The sequence below is a fragment of the Xenopus tropicalis genome, chromosome 7 (assembly GCF_000004195.4).
Source record: "Xenopus tropicalis strain Nigerian chromosome 7, UCB_Xtro_10.0, whole genome shotgun sequence".
NCBI classification, from domain to species: domain Eukaryota; kingdom Metazoa; phylum Chordata; class Amphibia; order Anura; family Pipidae; genus Xenopus; species Xenopus tropicalis.
The window spans coordinates 126072764-126093004 of record NC_030683.2 but is presented as its reverse complement, the minus strand read 5'-3'; the positions used below and the strand labels follow the sequence as shown (position 1 = coordinate 126093004).

Below are 20241 nucleotides of genomic sequence, written 5' to 3'. Positions count from 1 at the left end.
AACAGTACCTGTACTTGATCCCAACTAAGATATAATTACCCCTTATTGGGGGCAGAACAGCCCTATTGGGTTTATTTCATGGTTAAATGATTCCCTTTTCTCTGTAATAATAAAACAGTACCTGTACTTGATCCCAACTAAGATATAATTACCCCTTATTGGGGGCAGAACAGCCCTATTGGGTTTATTTAATGGTTAAATGATTCCCTTTTCTCTGTAATAATAAAACAGTACCTGTACTTGATCCCAACTAAGATATAATTACCCCTTATTGGGGGCAGAACAGCCCTATTGGGTTTATTTAATGGTTAAATGATTCCCTTTTCTCTGTAATAATAAAACAGTACCTGTACTTGATCCCAACTAAGATATAATTACCCCTTATTGGGGGCAGAACAGCCCTATTGGGTTTATTTAATGGTTAAATGATTCCCTTTTCTCTGTAATAATAAAACAGTACCTGTACTTGATCCCAACTAAGATATAATTACCCCTTATTGGGGCAGAACAGCCCTATTGGGTTTATTTCATGGTTAAATGATTCCCTTTTCTCTGTAATAATAAAACAGTACCTGTACTTAATCCCAACTAAGATATAATTACCCCTTAATGGGGGCAGAACAATCCAATTGGTTTTAATTAATGTTTTATTGATTTTTTTAGATATGGAGATCCAAAATTACAGAAAGACCCCTTATCCGGAATACCCCTTGTCCCAAGCATTCTGGATAATGGGTCCCATACCTGTACTGTTAAATGGGCTTATGCAAAATATATACTTTTTTATAAAAAAGTTTACATCTCCTTTAAGATACAATTAATCCCAAAAGCAAGCCTATTAGGTTTATTTAATCTTTTAATGTTTTTTAGCAGATTTAAGGTTTGAAGATCCAAATTACAGAAAGACCCCTTATCCAGAAAACCTCAGATCCTAATCATTCTGGGTAACAGGTCCCATACCTGTATATGGACAAAGAATCCCTGTTTTGTTTAAAGGGGAGGGTATTGCTTGGCAGCTTAATGCTTAGTGCCCTATATATATTGATAATGGGGGAGTGCAGGGGGGCTCTTGTTGTCTATATGAATTTTTGGTTGAACACAACCTTCTCTTTTAATACAGCGTGAGTTTTCCCTATGTACCAGGAGGCCGGACTGGTTATGTAAAAGAAAGAAAAACAGGATCATTAGGAATACAATTAGAGACCCGCAAGAATTAAATGTTACTGAATAGAGGTCGGCACAAAAATCCATATGGATAATATACGGCTGTGTGTATAAAGCCATACGCACTGTATGAGAGATACACATGTTTATATGAAAGTAGCCAAATTGCTCTTCTGATTTATTCTAGGAGCTGCCGTTGCCGGGACACGTATCATTGGCAACTTATTGCACTTATTCCTGGCACGGAGTCTGGTTCTGTTCTGTTACAGCCCTAGGGTTTCCTTAGTCAGAATCTTTCAATGCAGAACCCTATGGGAAATATTCAATTAAAGATATAACAGTGATCCATAAGCTCAAGGTCGCTATAGACTGATGAAGAATAATCTGATTAAGGATTTGGTTCTGGAAGTCTCTGTGGGTATGGTTCTGCCTGATATGTATGTTGTGCCATTGCAGGAGGTGGGGATGATGTTGGGCATCTCCTTAGGGGAATATAATGACAATAATAGAGCAGTGCACCCTGGGGAGGCCTGAGGAGGCATCTTTCTTATTGAAAACAACATCAGCACCGGCCCCAATACCTACAGATGTACGACATGCGCCTCACATAGAACTGGGCTCTGAACAAGCTGTTTCACTAATGTCGGCTGATTCGCTAGTGGAAAGTGGTGCCGTTTGTGCTATTGGAAATAATAATAATAATTGTAGTTGGAAAAGGCCACTTTCCTTCTTTTATAAAGGACATGTAAACCCTACATTTTCCTACAATGTATATAAGTTGGGCACATCTCCCCCACCCAAACCATTCCATTTGTACGACATTTATATCCCCTCCATTCGCCATCACGTTTTCCTAAAGCAAATAAAGACGGCCATTTTCCCTCTCACACATCTGTAAACAGCATATATGCACTGAAATGTTCATGTAATACAGAATGCAGGCTTACACAGGCAGAACTTATTTTGCAAAAACGTCCTGCTTGCATTGTGCCCTGTAACGGTTAAACTGAGTTTAGGACAAGAGGATACAAAACTATGGAAACCAAAATTCCATCTCTGACTGGAGGGTGTGTTTGGAAACTTGGGTTGAGAAGAACTGAGCATGCCCAGTAGCCCAAGTCAATTCCTATGGGAGGGGGCCGAGTGGGTTACAGGAGGAGAAGGAATACTAAGTGATTAGGGGGATGCTGCAGCCTTACTATTAACCCTTCAACACAGGAGTGCCAGGAATTTTAAGATTTCAAAGAGGCTGTTTTCTTTTTTGTGGGGGGGTTTACATGTCGTTTAATATGTTGACAGAACAGTACTGAATAAAGTTTAAATAACAGTCCAAGTGATCAGAGCAGAGAGAGAACAATGAGAGGGAAAATCACTGGGGGGTCAATTTGTCTGACAATCCCAATCCCCCCTGTACTTCAGTAATCTCCAACCTAGTGATGGTTGTGCTTTGCTCCGCTCATTAGGTGCAAGGCAAAGAAGGCAGGCCCTATCATACATCCAGGGCCCCCAATACAAAAGCCCATACAGATGGACCCCCACATCCCGTTAACTCCCCATCCAGAGGGCCCCAATCCCCACCCAAAGCGTTGTGCCTGACAAACTCTTGGGGGGAACAGTCCTTCACAGCAGTGTTGTGGGGTTGTGTATATCTGTACATACTGAGCCGCTCATCCCCCCACACAAGTAGCCCCTGTGGCCCAAGAGCCAAAAAGACCCAACTCAACATAACTTTCAGACATTCAAGTTGCCCCAGGGACTGGTACGATTGCCATTTTGGAGTCAGGAAAGAATTGTTTCCCCTCTGGGGAGAGACGCTTCAGATGGGGTTTTTGCCTTCCTCTGGGGCAACTAGAAGTTAGGCAGGTTATGGTTGAACTTGATGGATGTACGTCTTTTTTCAACCTAACTTACTATGTTACTATCCTTAGTAGTTTCCCCCATTAATATATTATTTTTATTCCATCCATGCCCCTGCTTAGCGCCCCATACTGGGGACAACCCCCTGGTGTTTTCCCTTGGTCTCTTAAGCCCCACCCATGCGGGGACATTCACCTGGTACTTAGTTGTGTGCTTATTGGTTGGACTTGTCCCTCCCTCAGTGGTTCCAACTGATTGAAACTATACAGCCCCCTGAATGTGCTGGGTGCGGAGACCCTAGGGCACGCGCTAAGGGCCCCTGGGCAGCAGGTGAGTAAGCACTAAGGTCCCCTGGGCAGCAGGTGAGTAAGCGCTAAGGGCCCCTGGGCATCAGGTAGGTAAGCGCTAAGGGCCCCTGGGCAGCAGGTAAGTAAGCGCTAAGGGCCCCTGGGCAGCAGGTGAGTAAGCGCTAAGGGCCCCTGGGCAGCAGGTAGGTAAGCACTAAGGGCCCCTGTGCAGCAGGTAAGTAAGCGCTAAGGGCCCCTGGGCAGCAGGTAGGTAAGCGCTAAGGGCCCCTGGGCAGCAGGTAAGTAAGCGCTAAGGGCCCCTGGGCAGCAGGTGAGTAAGCGCTAAGGGCCCCTGGGCAGCAGGTGAGTAAGCGCTAAGGGCCCCTGGGCAGCGGGTGAGTAAGCGCTAAGGGCCCCTGGGCAGCGGGTGAGTAAGCGCTAAGGGCCCCTGGGCAGCAGGTGAGTAAGCACTAAGGGCCCCTGGGCAGCAGGTGAGTAAGCGCTAAGGGCCCCTGGGCAGAAGGTAAGTAAGCGCTAAGGGCCCCTGGGCAGCAGGTGAGTAAGCGCTAAGGGCCCCTGGGCAGCGGGTGAGTAAGCGCTAAGGGCCCCTGGGCAGCGGGTGAGTAAGCGCTAAGGGCCCCTGGGCAGCAGGTGAGTAAGCGCTAAGGGCACCTGGGCAGAAGGTAAGTAAGCGCTAAGGGCCCCTGGGCAGAAGGTGAGTAAGCGCTAAGGGCCCCTGGGCAGCAGGTGAGTAAGCGCTAAGGGCCCCTGGGCAGCAGGTGAGTAAGCGCTAAGGGCCCCTGGGCAGCAGGTGAGTAAGCGCTAAGGGCCCCTGGGCAGCAGGTGAGTAAGCGCTAAGGGCCCCTGGGCAGCGGGTGAGTAAGCGCTAAGGGCCCCTGGGCAGCAGGTGAGTAAGCGCTAAGGGCCCCTGGGCAGCGGGTGAGTAAGCGCTAAGGGCCCCTGGGCAGCGGGTGAGTAAGCGCTAAGGGCCCCTGGGCAGCGGGTGAGTAAGCGCTAAGGGCCCCTGGGCAGCGGGTGAGTAAGCGCTAAGGGCCCCTGGGCAGAAGGTAAGTAAGCGCTAAGGGCCCCTGGGTAGAAGGTGAGTAAGCGCTAAGGGCCCCTGGGCAGCAGGTGAGTAAGCGCTAAGGGCCCCTGGGCAGCAGGTGAGTAAGCGCTAAGGGCCCCTGGGCAGCAGGTGAGTAAGCGCTAAGGGCCCCTGGGCAGCAGGTGAGTAAGCGCTAAGGGCCCCTGGGCAGCAGGTGAGTAAGCGCTAAGGGCCCCTGGGCAGCAGGTGAGTAAGCGCTAAGGGCCCCTGGGCAGCAGGTAAGTAAGCGCTAAGGGCCCCTGGGCAGCAGGTGAGTAAGCGCTAAGGGCCCCTGGGCAGCAGGTGAGTAAGCGCTAAGGGCCCCTGGGCAGCAGGTAGGTAAGCGCTAAGGGCCCCTGGGCAGCAGGTAGGTAAGCGCTAAGGGCCCCTGGGCAGCAGGTAGGTAAGCGCTAAGGGCCCCTGGGCAGCGGGTGAGTAAGCGCTAAGGGCCCCTGGGTAGAAGGTGAGTAAGCGCTAAGGGCCCCTGGGCAGCAGGTGAGTAAGCGCTAAGGGCCCCTGGGCAGCAGGTGAGTAAGCGCTAAGGGCCCCTGGGCAGCAGGTGAGTAAGCGCTAAGGGCCCCTGGGCAGCAGGTGAGTAAGCGCTAAGGGCCCCTGGGCAGCAGGTGAGTAAGCGCTAAGGGCCCCTGGGCAGCAGGTGAGTAAGCGCTAAGGGCCCCTGGGCAGCAGGTAGGTAAGCGCTAAGGGCCCCTGGGCAGCAGGTAGGTAAGCGCTAAGGGCCCCTGGGCAGCAGGTAAGTAAGCGCTAAGGGCCCCTGGGCAGCAGGTAGGTAAGCGCTAAGGGCCCCTGGGTAGAACCCGACAGCTCCCGTTTGAATTCCCCGCTCCAGGGGCGGTGCAGGCGGTTCCCCAGCCCGGAGGCACAAGCAGGGGACGCCCCCAGACCAGGAAGCCTGAATTTCCGCACCAACCCAATCGGGCAGCCCGGCACCCACACGCAGCAATGGGGATACAGAAGTTGGCCAGTCTCATTAAGAAGGAGGCTCCGGAGTCCATCTCAGCGGTTCCGCCCAGGGATTACCGAGGTACCGGGCGCAGAACGTAGGGGAGATGTGACAGGATCGCATTGGGCTTGCAGTAGGCGTGTCTCACAGGAGCAAAACATCACCGCGCAGGCATTGTGGGAGTTGTAGTTCTGGGCGCCAAATCCTCCGCTCATTATTATTGTACAGCGTGACTGAATAAACTACAGCTCCCAGAATTCCGTGCGACAGTTAAAGGGACACAAGGAATAGCTGCGCGTTTCTTCTCTCTTTATCTTATCTGTTCTGTCAGTAGCAATCTCTCTGCGTATCCCAATGTCATGTAGCCGAATTCTGCTTATATCCCTTACCCATAGCTATCCCCTGGGTGCTGGGCATGACTGCACTCTCATCTACTCAGAGGTCCCAAACTTTTATTAACACTAAAGCAGCCCCTTGGCCCCAACATTATCAGCCTTCTTGCTCAGACCTTCTTCCCCCCAGCCTTCATTCCCAGCACCCCCAGCCTTCATACCCAGCACCCCCAGCCCCCATACCCAGCACCCCCAGCCCCCATACCCAGCACCCCCAGCCCTAATACCCAGCACCCCCAGCCCCCATACCCAGCACCCCCAGCCCCCATACCCAGCACCCCCAGCCCCCATACCCAGCACCCCCAGCCCCCATACCCAGCACCCCCCATATCCAGCCCTAATACCCAGCACCCCCAGCCCCCATACCCAGCACCCCCAGCCCCCATACCCAGCACCCCCCATATCCAGCCCTAATACCCAGCACCCCCAGCCCCCATACCCAGCACCCCCAGCCCTCATACCCAGCACCCCCAGCCTCCATACCCAGCACCCCCAGCCCCCATACCAGCACCCCTCATACCCAGCACCCCCAGCCCCCATACCCAGCACCCCCAGCCCTCATACCCAGCACCCCCAGCCTCCATAGCCAGCACCCCCAGCCCCCATACCAGCACCCCTCATACCCAGCACCCCCAGCCCCCATACCCAGCACCCATAGCCAGCACCCTCAGCCCTCATACCCAACCTTTATACCCAGCACCCCCAGCCCCCATACCCAGCACCCCAGCCCTCATACCCAGGTTCTGTCAAACCTGGACACATAAGGCTCAGTTCCCCCACTCTAACAATCCTCTAGTTCCCCAGTTTCCCATACTCTATTGTTTCCTGCACTTCCCTGAACCTGACACTCACCTTTGTGCTTACCCATGGGGCCCCCAATCCTGTTCTCTCATTTCATATTCAGAAAATTAAAGGTTTTTGAACCCAAATTATTTCCAAATTTTTCCTGGGAAGACTTGTCCCCCTAACTGGCCTTCAGGCTGGGCCCCCTTAGCCCATAACAAGGTTACAGATATATAGAAACATTGGGGTAACAGTCACCCTGCTATAGTTCCAGGGGTACCCAGGGTACAAATAAGCACTCACCCCAAATCCCCCCCTAACTGGCCTTCAGGCTGGGCCCCCTTAACCCATAACAAGGTTACAGATATATAGAAACATTGGGGTAACAGTCACCCTGCTATAGTTCCAGGGGTACCCAGGGCACAAATAAGCACTCACCCCAAATCCCCCCTAACTGGCCTTCAGGCTGGGCCCCCTTAGCCCATAACAAGGTTACAGATATATAGAAACATTGGGGTAACAGTCACCCCGCTATAGTTCCAGGGGTACCCAGGGCACAAATAAGCACTCACCCCAAATCTCCCCCTAACTGGCCTTCAGGCTGGGCCCCCTTAGCCCATAACAAGGTTACAGATATATAGAAACATTGGGGTAACAGTCACCCCGCTATAGTTCCAGGGGTACCCAGGGCACAAATAAGCACTCACCCCAAATCCCCCCCTAACTGGCCTTCAGGCTGGGCCCCCTTAGCCCATAACAAGGTTACAGATATATAGAAACATTGGGGTAACAGTCACCCTGCTATAGTTCCAGGGGTACCCAGGGCACAAATAAGCACTCACCCCAAATCCCCCCCTAACTGGCCTTCAGGCTGGGCCCCCTTAGCCCATAACAAGGTTACAGATATATAGAAACATTGGGGTAACAGTCACCCTGCTATAGTTCCAGGGGTACCCAGGGCACAAATAAGCACTCACCCCAAATCTCCCCCTAACTGGCCTTCAGGCTGGGCCCCCTTAGCCCATAACAAGGTTACAGATATATAGAAACATTGGGGTAACAGTCACCCCGCTATAGTTCCAGGGGTACCCAGGGCACAAATAAGCACTCACCCCAAATCCCCCCCTAACTGGCCTTCAGGCTGGGCCCCCTTAGCCCATAACAAGGTTACAGATATATAGAAACATTGGGGTAACAGTCACCCCGCTATAGTTCCAGGGGTACCCAGGGCACAAATAAGCACTCACCCCAAATCCCCCCCTAACTGGCCTTCAGGCTGGGCCCCCTTAGCCCATAACAAGGTTACAGATATATAGAAACATTGGGGTAACAGTCACCCTGCTATAGTTCCAGGGGTACCCAGGGCACAAATCTCCCTGTCATATAAATGACACTTTCCCTGTTTCCCTACAGACCGAGTTCTCGCTATTGATGCCTCTGTGGCCATTTACCAGTTTAATGCCGCAATCCCTACTATAATAAACCGGGACGGGGAAGACCTGAGGTATGGATTTAACAGTGCAAGTTTACCTTTTGGCTGTTTAGCTACATACAGTATAACACACAATGCATCTGTAAAATATACTTATATAAATGGTGCTTATTGGTGTCAGTTACAATCAATGTTCAGTGATGTCCTTTGTACTATAAAAAAATTGGTATAGAGAGTAATAGTGACACTTTTTTTTACTGTATTCAACTATGGAGCATAAATAGGTCTGAACCATTGTATAGCATGACTATAGCAGTGCCAGCGGGAAGTTATAGGGGGGGGTTCACCTTTAAATTAATAGTATATGTATATCTTTATTTATATCTTTATTTATAAAGTGCTGCTTATGTACGCAGCGCTGTACAGTAGAATACATTAATACAAACAGGGGGTTATTAAGATAATAATAGATAAATACACAGTATAACAATAAATACAGATAAATACAAGATACAGTTGCAACAAGTTAAGAGTCAAAGACACAAGAGGATGGAGGTCCCTGCCCCGTAGAGCTTACAATCTAGAGTATATTATAGAATGACCAAGTCTTAGCTTTTGAATTATTTGCCTTTTTCTGTTTCCAGCTTTCAAAAGGGGGTTTACTGACCCCGGCAGCCTATAAACTATTTTTGTGAGACTTCATTGTTATTATTATTGCAATTTTTTATCCTATTTATTCCTATTCATATTCCAGTTTCTCATTTAAACCACTGCCTGGTCGCTAGGGTAATAAAGACCCTAGCAACCATATAGCTGCTCAAATACCAAACTGGAGAAGTACTGAACAAAAATGCTGAATAATTCCAAAACCACAGAAAATAAAAAGTCAAGACCAATTGAAGCATGTCTTAGAATATCAAGCTCTGCATTATAGTATAAGGTGGGCAAGCCCTTGATGGGTTTGGGCAGCCACAAAGAAAGCGTTTCTGTAACATTGCCCAATACTGCTCTCCTGTCAGTGCCTTGCAGGGAATGTTCTATCGCACAGTGTACATGCTGGAGAATGGGATCAAACCCGTGTTTGTATTGGAAGGGCCGCCTCCTGCTCTGAAACACAGAAAGGTAAGCACCCTAGGGCACTGGGCATTGTGATTAGGGACATTTTCCACTTGGTTAATCCATAGCTAACAAAGCTCATCTGATCAGATATTGACTGGGGATGGCAATTTGGGACAAAAACTTGGGTTTAATACTGGCTACACCTTCCATGGCTAATTAGTAATTAATTTAGATGCATGTTGCATGGCTGCACATAAATCAGGTCAGACTGCAGCACGTATATACATTAATAGCAAATGAGCCATGCAGGATGGGGACTCAATATGTGCCTGGTATTAAAGGGGCGAGGTGGGCTCTCTATTGACCTCTTCCAGCATAATTACTGCTAATTACTGTATGTGCTAATGCTCCTCCTGTTAAAGGTAAAGTACAAATCCTTTCATGTTAATATTCCGGTAACTGGCTTCTTTTTCTTCCATTTTCTTATTCAGGGAAACAGTGATGGTAAATCCACTCCAGGTAAGCCTGTGGCCTTGATATTGCCTTATGGCAGGGGTCCTCAAACTATGGCACTTGGGACGGATATGGCCCCCCAAGGTCATTTACGTGGGATGGATACGGCCCCCCAAGGTCATTTACGTGTGACAGATACGGCCCCCCAAGGTCATTTACGTGGGACAGATACACCTCCTTCCAAGGTCTTCACCCCTGGCTACTACCTGTCTGCCTCAGTGTGGTCCTTGGCCCCAGGGCACCACGTTGCTGAGGACCATACTGAGGCAGACAGGTAGTAGCCAGGGGTGAGGACGTGCCGAGCCGCAAACTATAGTCCGGCCCCCAACAGTCTGAGGGACCGTGAACTGGCCCCTTGTTTAAAAAGTTTGAGGACCCCTGCCTTATGGTAGTTATTGGGTTAACAGTGCTATGGTTAGAAAGTGCTTCGTTGGGCCATTTGGTGCTGAATTGGGTTGTCTGGTCAATTAAGTAATTTATTTGGTTATTAAGTTGTAAGTATGAGAAAATTTATGGTTTGTTGGAGCTGTGCTGGGTAATGCTTAATGGGTGTCTCTTAGGTTAAGTAGCCCCTGCCTTCAGTAAAATGGCTCCCCTCCACCCCATGGTGGCCACAAGCCTTCAGTAAAATGGCTCTCCTCCACCCCATGGTGGCCACAAGCCTTCAGTAAAATGGCTCTCCTCCACCCCATGGTGGCCACAAGCCTTCAGTAAAATGGCTCTCCTCCACCCCATGGTGGCCACAAGCCTTCAGTAAAATGGCTCTCCTCCACCCCATGGTGGCCACAAGCCTTCAGTAAAATAGCTCACCTCCACCCCATGGTGGCCACAAGCCTTCAGTAAAATGGCTCCCCTCCACCCCATGGTGGCCACAAGCCTTCAGTAAAATGGCTCCCCTCCACCCCATGGTGGCCACAAGCCTTCAGTAAAATGGCTCACCTCCACCCCATGGTGGCCACAAGCCTTCAGTAAAATGGCTCACCTCCACCCCATGGCGGCCACAAGCCTTCAGTAAAATGGCTCACCTCCACCCCATGGTGGCCACAAGCCTTCAGTAAAATGGCTCACCTCCACCCCATGGCGGCCACAAGCCTTCAGTAAAATGGCTTCCCCCCACCCCATGGTGGCCACAAGCCTTCAGTAAAATGGCTTCCCCCCACCCCATGGCGACCACAAGAAAGAAGTGCATACGTGGTGTGCAGGGGAGGGGGGTTGGGGTAGCTGTGATCCCCAACCAGTGGCTCAGGGGCAACATGTTGCTCCCCAACCCCTTGGGTGTTGCTCTCAGTGCCACCAAACCAGGGAGTTATTTTTGAATTCTTGACTTGGGGGCAAGTTTTGGTTGAATAAAAACAAGATTTCCTACCAAATAAAGCCCCCTGTAAGCTGATAGGGTGCATAGAGTCCCCTAATAGCCAATCACAGCCCTTATTTGGCTCCTCCATGAACTTTTATGGTGCTTGTGTTGCTCCCCAAGTCTTTTTACATTTGACTGTGGCTCACGAGTAAGAAAGGTTGGGGACTCCTTGTGTAGAAGGAGTAGGACCTTGCGACTGGGGTGGGGGGAGCCAAGGTGGCAGCCCCAGTAGGCCCCGGGCACCCCAGTCCGACACTGCCTTAGCGCTTACAGTACTATAAGACCCGTTAGTGGCGGCACTGCTCACATTTCAGCTCTTCTATCTGACCCACAGGGCACGGGAGGAGAGATGATTTAGAGAAAATGCTGAGATACCTCGGAGTCCCTTATATACAGGTAACGCCCTGCGTATTCTAACGGCAGTAAACATATAACACGGGTTCTATCCACACCAACCAATCACAGCCCGTCTCTTTGTGTAGAACGATCACATAATGGTGCAAAAATGATCTTGGTGAATGAATTACCCTATTCCGTTTTTAGTTGTGGTTTTTTTACAATAAGGGACAGAATTTCCATCTAAATTAAACATTAACTATTAATATCTTATAGAATGGTCAATTTTCAGCAGCTTTTCAATTAGTCTTCATTTTTTATCTGGGGTCACTGACCCCGGCAGCCAAAAACTATTGCTCTGTGAGGCTCCAGTTTTAGTGTTTACTTTTTATTAATTACCTCTTTATTCAGCCCCCTATTCATATATCAGTCACTCTCTCTCAAACCACTCCATGGTTACTAAGGTAAATTGGACCCTAGCAACCAGATAACTGCTGAAATTCCAAACTGGAGAGCTGCAGAAGAAAAAGAAAAAAAACAGTCATAAAAAATAAAGACCAATTGCAAATTGTTTTAGCTGGTCTTGATAACAGTGTCTACAAAATGGTGCCTCCCTGCTTGCTGCTGCCATACGAGCAGATTGTTCCCCAGTATGCCCACCTAAGGGGCTGAAGGATTGGATCACATTGCCGGGATAGAGGGCACTGGGGCGAGGACCCTATCAATGCACCGATGTGCTCGTCATCGTCCCGACAGGATTTTTAAACCTAACTAATTGACATTTTTATCCCAAATATAGGTTGGGTAGGCCTGTCTGAGGGCCCCATACACAGGCTGATAAACTGCCGCCTCAGACTGCCGCCAGCTTTTACACACATCTATCAGCTTTTGCCTCTCTACCCTCCCAACTTACTTAACTGACCCCCATGTCTCTCACTCCTCTTCATCACTCCCTTACCTCTGTCTCACTTTAGCCCCGCCCCACTCTGTCCCTCTTTGCCATTCGCTCCCTCTCGCCTGTCTCTTTTACTCCCTTAATCTCCGTTGCTGACTGTACCTGTTTAATGCCGTCTCCGTGGGACAAACACAGGCCACGGGTGAAGCAGAAGCCACCTGCGCGGCGCTAGTCAAACACTGCTTGGCATGGGGCACGGTGACAGAGGACATGGACGCCCTTCCGTTTGGAAGCACCCGCCTAATACGCAACCTGAAGGCCAATAACCTGGGGTGAGTGAGAGGCAGCAGGCAGAGGGTTAAATAAAACTCTCAATGTTATATTGGATGTAGACTATAGGCACCGACTCTTAAGGTGGCCATACATGGGCCAATTCTAGCTGCCGTTATCGGTCCCTTAGACGCTTATTGGCCCATGTAGGGGCACTAACGATGGGCTTGTCCGACCGACATTAAAAAATTTAGTCAGTTTGGGGACCACATCGACTCATTGAATCGGTCCCTGAACCGACTGCGCCTATTACGGCCAAACGACCGAATTAGCCTGAATTCGCCCGATATCGCCCACCCGTAGGTGGGGATATAGGGAGAAGATCTGCTCGCTTGGCAACCTTGGATCTTAACGTGTATGGCCACCTCTAGCACATACATTTAGGCACTGTTGTGGGGCGAATCGGCTCTGGTGTTGGCTGCACTGATTTCTATACAGCTATGCACTGCTCGCCTGAACTAATTAGTAATAAGCGAATGTGGATCTTATTAGTTCTGTGTATTATCCTAGCATGCCTTATTATTATAGTGCAACTGCTGTGAATCAAAAAGACAAAGTGCAACACTAGGTGCCAACCCAAAGGGGTTCCTGTTGCTTTAAAACCAAAGAAAACCCTTGTGTAACACAGAGAATGAGTTAACTTTTAGTATGATGTAGAGCGTAATATTCTCAGACAATTTGCAATTGGTCTTCATTTATTCATTACTGTATTTGTATTTTTTTTAATTATATCCATTTTTGTTCAGCAGCTCTCCAGTTTGGAGATTTATTATCTGTTGCTCTGTGAGGCTCCAGTTTTATTGTTATTGTTCATTTTTCCAACTTATTTTTCTATTCAGTCCCTCCCCTATTCATATCCCAGTCTCTCATTCAAACCACTCCCTGGTTACTAAGGTAATTTGGACCCTAGTAACCAGGGAGTGGTTTGAATGAGAGACTGGGATACGAATAGGAGAGGGGTGAATAGAAAAATAAATAGGAAATAGTAACAATAACAATAAAACTGGAGCCTCACAGAGCAATAGGTTTTGGCTGCCGGGGTCAGTGACCCCCATTTGAAAGCTGCAAAGAGTCAAAAGAATAAGGCAAATAATTCAAAAACTATAACAAATAAACAATGAAGACCAATTGTAAAGCTGCTTAGAATTGGCCATTCTATAACATACTAAAAGTTCACCACTTTAATATTAATCCATGTTGCAGATAACAGTAAGGGGGGCACTTGGTTATTCTGCACTTTGTATTGTAGGAATGTGGAAGAATACAATCTGCCGAAATTATTGAAACTGCTGAAACTGAGCCCGGAGCAGGTGGGTAACTGGGGGCAATGGCATCGGAAGTGTTTGCTACTATTGCCCCCTATGCACGAGACCCATGGGAGATAACTGTGGCTTGGGGGTCACTTGGCAAAATGGGGGTCAGTGATATTTCAGCCCATAATGTTGGCTTTTATCCCCCCAGTTTGTGGAGCTCTGCATATTGCTGGGGTGCGACTACTCTGGGAAGATTAAAGGACTGGGCATAAAGAAAGCTCTAGAGCTGATGCAGAAACACGGGAGCATTGAGAGGATTCTAAAGACCATTAAAAAGGTGAGGAATATCCCGCAGTGCCTTATGGGCCGGTACCGCCCTGCCTACTGTGCTCTCAGCAAAGGTTAATAAAGAGAATTGTTAAAAAGGAAGGAATCCTGTATTTACCATTAGTTAAAAACGCACTTAAAGTACAGGTATAGGATCCATTATCCGGAAACCTATTATCCAGAAAGCTCAGAATTTTTATCACATACATATTCCAATCTTTGGATCCAAAAGGATTCTCGAAATAACATTTTTTTTGCTGTATGACAACCCCTACTAAGCTGTGGCACTTGTTAAATCAAATACATATTTTTAAGAATGATTCCCCTTTCTCTGTAATAATAAAACAGTACCTGTACTTGATCCCAACTAAGATATAATTACCCCTTATTGGGGCAGAACAGCCCTATTGGGTTTATTTAATGGTTAAATGATTCCCTTTTCTCTGTAATAATAAAACAGTACCTGTACTTGATCCCAACTAAGATATAATTACCCCTTATTGGGGCAGAACAGCCCTATTGGGTTTATTTAATGGTTAAATGATTCCCTTTTCTCTGTAATAATAAAACAGTACCTGTACTTGATCCCAACTAAGATATAATTACCCCTTATTGGGGCAGAACAGCCCTATTGGGTTTATTTCATGGTTAAATGATTCCCTTTTCTCTGTAATAATAAAACAGTACCTGTACTTGATCCCAACTAAGATATAATTACCCCTTATTGGGGCAGAACAGCCCTATTGGGTTTATTTCATGGTTAAATGATTCCCTTTTCTCTGTAATAATAAAACAGTACCTGTACTTGATCCCAACTAAGATATAATTACCCCTTATTGGGGGCAGAACAGTCCTATTGGGTTTATTTAATGGTTAAATGATTCCCTTTTCTCTGTAATAATAAAACAGTACCTGTACTTGATCCCAACTAAGATATAATTACCCCTTATTGGGGCAGAACAGCCCTATTGGGTTTATTTAATGGTTAAATGATTCCCTTTTCTCTGTAATAATAAAACAGTACCTGTACTTGATCCCAACTAAGATATAATTACCCCTTATTGGGGGCAGAACAGCCCTATTGGGTTTATTTAATGGTTAAATGATTCCCTTTTCTCTGTAATAATAAAACAGTACCTGTACTTGATCCCAACTAAGATATAATTACCCCTTATTGGGGGCTGCGCTGAAGCTTTTTATTGTCTGTGGAAAACCTCTATGGAAATCTGTCCCCCTAAACTGGGTGTCTGTCCCTTTCTTGGCCAAGGATCGCATCCCTGCAGATTTCCGTTACCAGGAAGCAAAGCAGCTCTTCCTCCAGCCGTCTGTAGTGGATGTGAGCCGGGTTCAGCTGAACTGGAGGGCCCCAGATGAAGAGAATCTGGTTCAGTTCTTGTCGCATGAAAAGCACCTAAAGTAAGTCCTTCCAGCCGGGATTCCAGCTTTCTGCCCTTAACTTTCAGTCTGTCCTTGTTTTCTAGAGACTCTGGGTCTCTGGGAAACTGCCTCAACTATTAAAGGAAAACTATCCCCCCAAACAATGTAGGTCTCTATAACAATATATTGCATAAACAGCTCATATGTAAAGCCCTGCTGCATCTAAATAACCCATTTTCATATAAATATACTTATTTAGCAGTATGTGCCATTGGGTAATCCTAAATAGGAAACTGCCATTTTATGTACTAAGGGCCGCCCCCTGGGATCATAGGATTCACAGTGCACACAAACAAGCCAAGGCACACATACATGCTAGGCCCCATCAGCCAATGAATGGACAAAGTGGGCTGGTACAGTTGTGGGTGGGTGGGCTGGTACAGTTGTTGATTGAGTGGGCTGGTACAGTTGTGGGTGGGTGGGCTGGTACAGTTGTTGGTGGGTGGGTTGGTACAGTTGTGGGTGGGTGAGCTGTTACAGTTGTTGGTGGGTGGGTTGGTACAGTTGTGGGTGGGTGGGTTGGTACAGTTGTGGGTGGGTGAGCTGTTACAGTTGTTGATTGAGTGGGCTGGTACTGTTGTGGGTGAGTGGGCTGTTAGAGTTGTTGGTGGGTGGGTTGGTACAGTTGTTGGTGGGTGAGCTGTTACAGTTGTTGATTGAGTGGGCTGGTACTGTTGTGGGTGAGTGGGCTGGTACAGTTGTGGGTGGGTGGGCTGGTACTGTTGTGGGTGGGTGGGCTGTTAGAGTTGTTGGTGGGTGGGTTGGTACAGTTGTTGGTGGGTGAGCTGTTACAGTTGTTGATTGAGTGGGCTGGTACTGTTGTGGGTGAGTGGGCTGGTACAGTTGTGGGTGGGTGGGCTGGTACAGTTGTTGGTGGGTGGGCTGGTACAGTTGTGGTTGAGTGGGCTGGTACAGTTGTGGGTGGGCTGGTACAGTTGTTGGTGGGTGGGCTGGTACAGTTGTTGGTGGGTGGGCTGGTACAGTGGTGGGTGGGCTGGTACAGTTGTTGGTGGGTGGGCTGGTACAGTTGTGGGTGGGTGGGCTGGTACAGTTGTTGGTGGGTGGGCTGGTACAGTTGTGGGTGAGTGGGCTGGTACAGTTGTGGGTGGGCTGGTACAGTTGTTGGTGGGTGGGCTGGTACAGTTGTGGGTGGGGGGGCTTGTACAGTTGTGGGTCGGTGGGCAGGTACAGTTGTGGGTGGGTGGGCTGGTACAGTTGTTGGTGGGTGGGCTGTTACAGTTGTTGGTGGGTGGGCTGGTACAGTTGTGGGTGGGTGGGCTGGTACAGTTGTTGGTGGGTGGGCTGGTACAGTTGTGCGTGGGCTGGTACAGTTGTTGGTGGGTGGGCTGGTACAGTTGTTGGTGGGTGGGCTGGTACAGTTGTGCGTGGGCTGGTACAGTTGTGGGTGGGTGGGCTGGTACAGTTGTGCGTGGGCTGGTACAGTTGTTGGTGGGTGGGCTGGTACAGTTGTGGGTGGGTGGGCTGGTACAGTTGTGCGTGGGCTGGTACAGTTGTTGGTGGGTGGGCTGGTACAGTTGTGCGTGGGCTGGTACAGTTGTGCGTGGGCTGGTACAGTTGTGCGTGGGCTGGTACAGTTGTGGGTGGGTGGGCTGGTACAGTTGTGCGTGGGCTGGTACAGTTGTGGGTGGGTGGGCTGGTACAGTTGTGCGTGGGCTGGTACAGTTGTGGGTGGGTGGGCTGGTACAGTTGTGCGTGGGCTGGTACAGTTGTGGGTGGGTGGGCTGGTACAGTTGTGGGTGGGTGGGCTGGTACAGTTGTGCGTGGGCTGGTACAGTTGTTGGTGGGTGGGCTGGTACAGTTGTAGCCATGTTCTGTGCCCTTACAAGCATTTGCTGTGTGGGTCCTGCAGTGAGACAAAGATTCGTACCAAGCTGGCGAAGCTCCGCGCGATACAGCAGCCAAAGGAGAAGAAAACACCAAAGAAAAGGAGCGCTCAGTCCAGTCTTTCTGATCCCAATAACCAGAAGCAGCCAAAGATGACGGATTTCTTCATGGCCAAGAAAAAAAGCCAGAAGCAGCCCCAGGTGAGGTGTGGGTAGGGGGCAGAGTGTGTGTAGGGGGGCGGAGTGTGGGTAGGGGGCGGAGTGTGTGTAGGGGGGCGGAGTGTGGGTAGGGGGCGGAGTGTGTGTAGGGGGGCGGAGTATGGGTACGGGGAGGAGTGTGTGTAGGGGGCGGAGTGTGGGTAGGGGGCGGAGTGTGTGTAGGGGGCGGAGTGTGGGTAGGGGGCGGAGTGTGGGCAGGGGGCGGAGTGTGGAAAGGGGACGGAGTGTATCTATACAATGGGGATTTACAATGGGTATATGTCCCTAGAGGGGTCAAATAATAAAGGTGCTTGGGGGGCCATAAAAATATGGAAAATACAACCAGGTCCCCTCCATGTTTTCCTATTCCCATGTCCATTTATTGCATATCCTTATAGGTCCCACTTCTCTCAGTCCCCCCCTCTGTTGACCCCCAGTCTCCATCTTCTCCTCTCCATTGCTTTCCCTTCAGTCATTGTCATTGTACCCCCCATAAATACCTATAGTCACTTATTTGCCCTCTGTTTTTCTATTGATTGAGCCCTACATTCACTACACTCTTTTCCTCCGCCATTTTTTTCTTGTTGAAATATTTGGCTTCACCCATTTTGTAGCCAGTCATTGTGTGAGTGGGCCTTGATATGAATTTCTCCGCTAGGAGGCGCCGTCCAAAACTGGTAGAAGCTGAAGGCCCTGTTGGCTGGAACCTTATGGCCTGGTTTCTCCAGAAAAGGTCCCAACCCTATGCTGTCCTCCATCTTATCCCCGCCCCCTTAGGCTCACAGTGTAATGACACCTCTCCCTTACTTTATTCTATTGTGAGTTCTGGGACCTGAAGTCCATCTGTTTCTTTATAGAGGTGATGGCACTGAGGTAACGGAAGTCCCAGAATCCATCACTTCCCAAAGGAACAAAGCGAGGAAGGGGTTGTGACTTTTTTGACACAACCGCAAATTTTTCGCAGTAGAATTTTTTGCCCAATGGCAAAATGTGGAATTTGGGTGCGAATCCATGCCAGTCTCATTACTACATGTTTATTATATGTATGGTTGGCAGGTCAGACAGTGTTTAAGCACCTTTTCTAAATAACCGTGGCAAAAAGGGGGGTATACTTTCCCTTTAATCCCAATAATGATTGACACAAACATGGAAGTCTTTGACTGAAAATGTTATTTTCTGCAACATCTCATACCCAATATGTGCATTTCCCTTAGGGCAATATCCAGAACACAGACCCATCTGGGAATATCCCATCAACCTCCATGGGCACTGGATGCGGCCAAAGCACTCGCTGACCAGCCATCCCCGGAGGCGGGGCTTACGGTGGAACCAATTGTGGATAAGATTTTTTTGCACTTTATGTATTGAGGGACCATATTATGATACAATAATGTTACAATTATTATTTATTGCTTTTAAAATATAAACCCCACGTGTATTAAAAGACACAATTTGCCCAGGAGCAGTAACCCATAATCAGGGGACCAATAAATGCTGCCTGCTGATTGGTTGCTATGGGTTACTGCTCCTGGGCACACTTAGTGCCTTTCATTACATAACCACCTAAAACTCTTATGGGAAAATGTAACAAAAGAGCAAAGTTTTCTGCAGGACTAATAACCCATAGCAACCAATCATCTCATTGCTTTTAAAAGACAGCTAGATGCTGATTGGTTGGTTTTATTATGTCACACACTTAAAGGAGCAGTTTAGTGTAAAAATGAAACTGGGTAAAAAAGACTGTACAAAATAAAAAATATTTGCAATATAGTTAGTTGGGCAAAAATGCAATCTATAAAGGCTGGAGTGGCCAGATGCCAACATAATAGCCAGAACACTACTTCCTGCTTTCAGGTCAGATTCAAATGCAAACTAACTGAACAGTTATGTCCCATATGGCCCCCACTTAAGTCACTGATTGGTTACTGACTGCTAACAGCTTAGAGAGCTGTAAAGGAGGAAGTAGTGTTCTGGCTATTATGTTAGACATCAGCCCTTATAGATACATTTTTTTATTTTGTGCAGTCTGTTTTACCCAGTTGGGTTTTTACACTGAACTGATCTTTCAACATCTCACAGGGCTGAGGCATTAAAGTCTGATCATGCTGTAGCGACGGCCAAACTGTCACCCAATCCCATAGCCCTAGTGTCGCAGGGGCAGATTTCTAGTTGCTACTCGCTATAGATATAGGTGCTTATGGCAGAAACCATTGCTAGCCCCATAGACCATGTTAGTAAGGCCTATCTGTATTTTATTTCCTATTATGGCATTGCCCAAACATGCAGTGAGCTTCCTTGGGTGGTCCTGGCACCCTACAGTCTGGGGTGGTGCACCCTAGAGGCTGTGTGGATAGTGTGGGGGAGATTAGGGGCCCCTTGCCTGTGTGCTTATAGGACTGTCTGTATCAGAGATTCTAGTGCCTGCTTTGTAACACGCCTTGCAATAGGTTCCCTAGTTTTATTAAGAGGAACATTATTTTTTTTACTCCAATGTGGACTTTTTAATGTGTAAATGTAATTAGTAAAAATATAAAGAGGAAGGCTTGGGTGTTGTTTTTGCACACAGACACAATATGATACACGGTGCAACAAAATGTCAATAAATACTTTTGGTTCAAAATGCAATCCGTAAAGGCTGGAGTGGGCAGATGTCTAACATAACAGCCAGAACACTAATTCCTGCTTTCAGCTCTCTAACCTCTTAGTTAGTCAGTGACTTTAGGGGGGGCCAT

At 48.3% G+C, this 20241-nt stretch overlaps 2 protein-coding genes across 2 annotated transcripts in view; both read left to right on the top strand.

Annotated features, from left to right (window-relative positions):
- The window catches only part of LOC116412189 (zonadhesin-like), an 88297-nt gene that overhangs the window by 21931 nt on the left and 46125 nt on the right, over window positions 1–20241 (top strand). The window lies entirely within an intron of this gene.
- Window positions 5250–19249, top strand: LOC101734301 (flap endonuclease 1). The gene is made up of 11 exons (XM_004916405.4): window positions 5250–5434; window positions 7942–8032; window positions 8980–9082; window positions 9511–9538; window positions 11224–11285; window positions 12316–12452; window positions 13700–13760; window positions 13912–14040; window positions 15298–15446; window positions 17338–17512; window positions 18724–19249. Exons 1-11 carry the CDS (start codon window positions 5353–5355, stop codon window positions 18802–18804), a joined length of 1098 nt encoding a protein of 365 aa, XP_004916462.1. The 5' UTR covers window positions 5250–5352; the 3' UTR covers window positions 18805–19249.